Genomic DNA, 6112 nt, shown 5'->3' with positions numbered 1-6112 from the left:
AATCGCTTCAGGCTCAGTTATTTTTTTCATGAATCCATCATATTATTGGGCAACATGCCCGCAAGAGAGGCATGAAACCTGCACTTTCCACCCCATGATACGGAAAGAATTGGCGTGTGCGAGGGTTGGTGACTGATTGTTCTGTTTGGGGCAGTGCCGTGTGACTGGAGCTCAGCTATGTTGTAGCCCAGGTATGTTTCAGAAAGGTGGAAAAAGTGACCCGGTCAGTTGCAGGCCTGTTAGTCTGATGTCAGTTGGAGCCAAGGCTTTAGAACAAAATGTGAAGCCAAGAATGATCAAATTCCTGGAGGTAGACGGAAGAGGGGATGTAAACCCAAGGGGGATCGTGCCAGACTCGCCAGACTTCCTGCTTTGAGATAATAACTGATGCTTTAGAGAAGAGAAGTGCAGTAGATCGGATATCCTTGGACTTCAGGGCAGCAGTTGACACGATGCCGCATGGGGAAATCGTAGTTAAATGAGAGAAGATGGGGAACTGGGAGCCGGGTGAGGAACTGGGGCATGGGGAGATGGCAGCAGGCCGTGCTGGAAGATGAATTATCGGACTGGAGTTGGCTACAAGTGGAGGTCCTCTTGGGGCCAATCTTACTCGAGATCTTCATATCTGGCTTTGGCCCAAAAGGCCTCTAGTGGTGTGCTAACAGAATCTACCAGTGAGACAAAGCTGGGAAACATTGGAAGATTAGACAGGAAGATTTGGTCGGCCCTGAAGGCTAGAGTGAGAGAAGAAATGGGATTGCAACCCTGCCCATCCAGGCTAATAGCCATTGGTGGACCGATCCTCCAGGAACTTATCCAGGTCTTTTTTGAACCCAGTTATACTTTTGGCCTCCACAACATCCCCTGGCAATGAGTTCCACAGGTTGACTCTGCGATGGGTGAAGAAATACTTCATTGTGTTTGTTTTAAACCTGATGCCTGTTAATGTCATTGGCTGATCCCTAGTTCTTGTGTTATGGGAAGGGGTAAATAACACTTCTCTATTCACTTTATCTGAAACAGTCATGATTTTATAGACCTCGATTATATCCCCCCTCAGTCCGGCTGAGCCCTCACAGTGTACCAGGCTGCTCCCCCATGTCCAAGAAAGATGAATTCAGACAGGACCAGGGGCAGGGAAGAACTCATGGGGATGCCCAGCCAGGGGCACCAGAACAGGGGGGGGCAGGGGACCATGGCCCCATCACTTTTTACTGGCCCCGATCTTGGTGACTCTGTGTCTGGGCAGCATCCGGTGCGACGGGGCCCCGATCTCAGTGACTCTGGGTCTGGGCATCACCCAGCCCGACGGTCCCGATCTCGGTGACTCTGGGTCTGGGCAGTGCCCGGCCCGACGGCCCCGATCTCGGTGACTCTGTGTCTGGGCAGCGCCCGGCCCGACGGGGCTCCGATCTCGGTGACTCTGGGTCTGGGCAGCGCCCGGCCCGATGGCCCCGATCTCGGTGACTCTGTATCTGGGCAGCACCCGGCCCGACGGCCCCGATCTTGGTGACTCTGTGTCTGGGCAGCGCCCGCCGCGACGGGGCCCCGATCTCGGTGACTCTGGGTCTGGGCAGCGCCCGGGCCGACGGGGCCCCGATCTCGGTGACTCTGTGCCCGGGGCGGGGGGCCCTTGGTGCCATGGTCCGGCCGGGCACTGGGACCCAGCAGACTCCGGAGCCGGGGCTGGGCTCCTGCTCTCGGCCGGGGGCTCTGCTGGGTCCCGGTGCCCCGGCCCGGGGCGGCTGTCGGGAGCGGGCCTGGCAGCGCGGTTCCCTGCCGGCCGCAGAGCGCAGCGCGCCCGCCCCTTGCGCCCAGCTGCGGGATGAGAACGAGAAGCAGGTACCGACTCGCCCGCCCCGCGCCGCCGCCCGCGCCCGGGGCAGCAGCCGGCTCCGGCTCCGGCATGGCGAGCCGCACGGGCTAGCGGGCTCCGGGCGCCCCGCACCGCCGGCCGGCACCGCAGCGGCCTGCCCGGGGGGAGGCGAATGTCAGGGGGAGGGTCTGGGGCAGCCTGGGGAGGGGGGTCTGGGCTGTGCCTGAGGACGGAAGGGGGACAGACACCGGGACAGACGGACGCAGGGGCGCACACAGAGACAGATGCAGGGCACACAGACAGACAGACATGACAGGGATGCACAGATAGACACAGGACACACAGACAGACACTGGGATGCACAGACAGATGGACACAGGGACACACAGACAAACAGACACAGGATGCACTGACGGACACAGGGACGTACAGACGGACACAGAACACACAGACAGATAGACACAAGGACGCACTGACAGAGAGACACAGGGACGCACAGACAGAGGGACACACAGACAGACGGACACAGGGGCGCACAGATGGACATAGGGATGCACAGATGGACACAGGGATGCGCAGACGGACAGACACAAGGACGCACAGACAGAGACACAGGCACACACAGACGGACACAGGGATGACACAGACAGACACAGGAACACGCAGACAGACATGGGGACACACAGACAGTCAGACACAGATGCACAGACAGAGGACACAGAGGCAGACAGACACCAAGATGCACAGACAGACACAGGGACGTGCAGACAGACATAGGGACGCACAGGCAGACACAGGGATGCACAGGCAGACGTAGACAGAGGACACACAGGACACACCGACAGACACAGGGATGCACAGACAGACACAGGGACACACAGACAGACACAGGGACGTGCAGACAGACATAGGGACGCACAGGCAGACACAGGAACACGCAGACAGACACAGGGATGCACAGGCAGACACAGGGACACATAGACAGACACAGGGACGTGCAGACAGACATAGGGACACACAGACAGACACAGGGACACGCAGACAGACACAGGGATGCACAGGCAGACACAGGGACACACAGACAGACACAGGGACGTGCAGACAGACACAGGGACACGCAGACAGACACAGGGACACACAGACAGAGGACACAGAGACAGACAGGCACAGGGATGCACAGACAGACACAGGGACTCACAGACAGACATAGAGGACACACAGGACACACAGACAGACACAGGGACGCACAGGCAGACACAGGGATGCACAGGCAGACGTAGACAGAGGACACACAGGACACACCGACAGACACAGGGACGCACAGACAGACACACCCATGCCCATTCCATCTCCGCCCCCTCCCCGTCTGTCAGGCGGGCAGGGCCCTGGCTCTTATGCCCTACACCCGCTGCTCTCCCTCCGCCTGATACAGCTGTCTCAGAAGCTGCCTGTGTCCAGCCCTGCTGCCAAGGGAGAGGCACCTCTCCTGGCCCCTGGCAGGGTGGCGCGGCATGTCAGGAGGTGCAAGGTGCTGCACATTCCTGATCACCTTCCTAGGCACAGGCAGTGGGCACTGGCTAGGGACAGGGGGCATAGCTGTGCCCTGGAGGGACGGGCACCCAGAGGGAGCAGTCCAGGGAACGGAGAGAGCTGGGGAGTGCAGGTGTGGGGGGCACTGTTAGGGAGAGGGGAGAAGGGGGAATTGGAGGGGGCTGGAGGGGTGAAGGAGGGATTAGAAGGAGGAGAAGGAAAGTGGATTGGGGGACAGGAGCAGGAAGCTGCTGGGAGTGGGACTCAGGACTCCTGGGTTCTCTCCCCTGCTCTGGGAGGGGAGTGGGGTGAGGTCTACTGGTTACAGCAGGGGGGCTGGGAGCCAGGACTCCTGGGTTCTATCTCCAGCTTTGCAAGGGGAGTGGTTGCTAAAGGTAATAATACCAATGTAATATACTTAGAATTCGGCAAGTTATTTGACTTGGTACCGCACAACATTTTGATTAAGAAACTAGAACGATACCAAATGAACCATATTTGAAAAAGTAGAAAAACACCCACAAATACTCATAATAAATTTCAGTTGGTATTCTATTATTGTTTAACAGTGCGATTAAAACTGCAATTAATTTTTGTAATCGTTTGACAGCCCTACTTTTAATATGGCTAAATGCCAATGTATCCAGCTAGGAATAGAGATGTTGGCCGTGCGTACGGGCTGGGGGACCCTCTCCTGGGGAGCAGTGACTCTGGGGAGCAGCAACTCTGACAAAGATTTGGGGGTGGAGGGGGGATAATCAGCAGAACAGGAGCTCCCTTTGCCACTCTGTGGCCAAAAGACCGAATACGATCATGGAAAATGGGGGAATCTCGAGTAAGCCCAGCGAGGTTATTTTACCCCTGGGATCCCGTGTCCTGTTCTGGTGCCCACCATTCAGGAAGGACGGTGATCAATCGGGGAGGGGTCAGAGAAGAGCCAGGAGAATGGTTGAAGGGTGAGAAAACCCACCTGAGAGGGAGATACTCCAGGAGCTCGATCTCGTTAGCTTCACAGAGAGAAGGTTCAGGGGTGACTTGTTCCCCGGCTATCAGGACCTCCCTGGGGAAAAAATACATAATAACCGTCTCTTCAGTCCAGCACAGGAAGGTCTAACACCATCCAATGGCTGGAAGCTAAAGCTAGACAAATTCCGCCCGGAAACGAGGCATCCCTTTTTAACGGTCAGAGTAATTAACCTCTGGTGGAGTCTCCATCACTGACAGTGTCTTCTAGGTGGGGAGTAGATTACAGGACGATCCTGCTCTGGCTCCAGAGTGGATGGGACCCGCTGGGGCGTCTCTGGCTCTCACCCTGTCCCCTTGCCCCGCAGCGATGGCCGGGTAGGCGACCAGAGTGCCGACACAGCCACCGGATGGAGCCAGCCCAGCGGAGGGAGTGGGACGGCGCACAGCGGGGCAACCCGCCCTCGAAGACGACAGAGGGTGGCGAGGGCCATCCGGGCAGCCAGGCCTGGCAGGACCTGGAGGTGAAGGGGATCTGGCCAGCCAGCGCCCGCTACGCCCAGCCCATGCCCATGTGGGGTGAGGCTGCAGCCCGGGGCAGGCGGCCAGAGGGCCCGGGGGTGTCGCGTGCCCAGCCGGAGCCCCCCAAGCCAGGCCCGAGGGCAACGTGGGGTCCCAAGCTGCACTCGGCCCTGACGGGGTGGCCCCGGGCTGGGGACCCCCCGCGAACCCCGCCCCCAAAACCACGGGGCCCCTACCGCAGCCGGCTGGCCGGCCCCAGCTGGCTCCTCCCACCGGAAGCGGCGGGAGCGGGCGTCCCACCGTCGCCCCCCGAGGGCTCACTGGAGGACAACCTGCTGCTGATCGATGCCCAGGGCGTGCCCTACACGGTGTCCCGGCGGGACTTGGAGGCGGGGCCGGGCCCGGCCCCCCGGCGGGCGCACTGCTGCCCCGTGTGCCGGCGGGCCTTCCTGTACCTCTCGGACCTGGAGCGGCACCGCATCAGCCACTCGGAGCACAAGCCCCACCTGTGCCGGGCCTGCGGCAAGGCCTTCAAGCGGGCCTCCCACCTGCAGCGGCACCGGCACATCCACACCGGCGAGCGCCCCTTCCGCTGCGCCGTCTGCCAGAAGGGCTTCCGGGAGTCGGGCGAGCTGCTGCGGCACCAGCGGGTGCACACGGGCGAGAAGCCCTACCAGTGCCCGCTCTGCCGCCTGCGCTTCACCGAGCGCAACACCCTCCGGCGGCACGCCAAGCGCAAGCACGCCCGCGAGGCCTGCTACCAGGGCGCCGGGCTGGGCGCCTGGGCCGGCGGGGGCGAGGGCCGGCCCGGGTGGGCAGGGGAGGGCGGCCAGGAGGTGGGGCCCCCCTGACGGCACCGGCAGCGAGGGGGGATGGAGCGAGGCTGAGGGTCAGCCCCCTCAGCTGCACTGGGATCCCCGGGGATGGGGGGCATTGGGGATGGAATGAAGCTGGGGGGTCTCTGGGAGATGGGGTCACTGGGGATGGAGTGAGACTGGGGGGTCAGCTGCACTGGGATCCCAGGGAGATGGGGGCAGGGACCCCGGGATCGTGCCGGGTCCCTGGGGGTGGAGTGAGGCTCGGGGTCAGGGCTGCTGCCGCTACTGACTGCCCTGTGTGATGCCACGACCCCTGGGGATTCAGTGGGTGGGGGAAGGAGCCACCTCCCCCCACCAGGCACTATCCCTCCAGGGATGGGGGGGAGGGAACAGCTGTGTCTGGGGGGAGGCACATGAAGGGAACGATTGTCTGGGGGGGGTGCACACTGTCCAGGCGCTCCCC

The 6112-nt window shown here is 61.1% G+C and overlaps 1 protein-coding gene across 1 annotated transcript; it reads left to right on the top strand.

Annotated features, from left to right (window-relative positions):
- Positions 1-1436: 1436 nt before the first annotated feature.
- LOC141976861 (uncharacterized) lies at positions 1437-5682 on the top strand. The gene is made up of 2 exons (XM_074938027.1): positions 1437-1842; positions 4678-5682. The coding sequence occupies exons 1-2, from the start codon at positions 1642-1644 to the stop codon at positions 5680-5682; spliced, it is 1206 nt and encodes a 401-aa protein (XP_074794128.1). The 5' UTR covers positions 1437-1641.
- The last annotated feature ends 430 nt before the right edge of the window (positions 5683-6112 follow it).

This window comes from Natator depressus, chromosome 23 (genome assembly GCF_965152275.1).
Source record: "Natator depressus isolate rNatDep1 chromosome 23, rNatDep2.hap1, whole genome shotgun sequence".
NCBI lineage: Eukaryota > Metazoa > Chordata > Testudines > Cheloniidae > Natator > Natator depressus.
Note: the sequence above shows the minus strand (reverse complement) of the source record. Positions and strands in the feature narration are given on the sequence as shown.

What these genes read in the sequence shown, in the direction of transcription:
- LOC141976861 (XM_074938027.1), top strand. Translation starts at nt 1,642, where the DNA reads ATGGTCCGGCCGGGCACTGGGACCCAGCAGACTCCGGAGCCGGGGCTG. An exon ending in GGGATGAGAACGAGAAGCAG is followed by an intron (nt 1,843 to 4,677) that starts GTACCGACTCGC and finishes CTTGCCCCGCAG; the next exon opens with CGATGGCCGGGTAGGCGACC.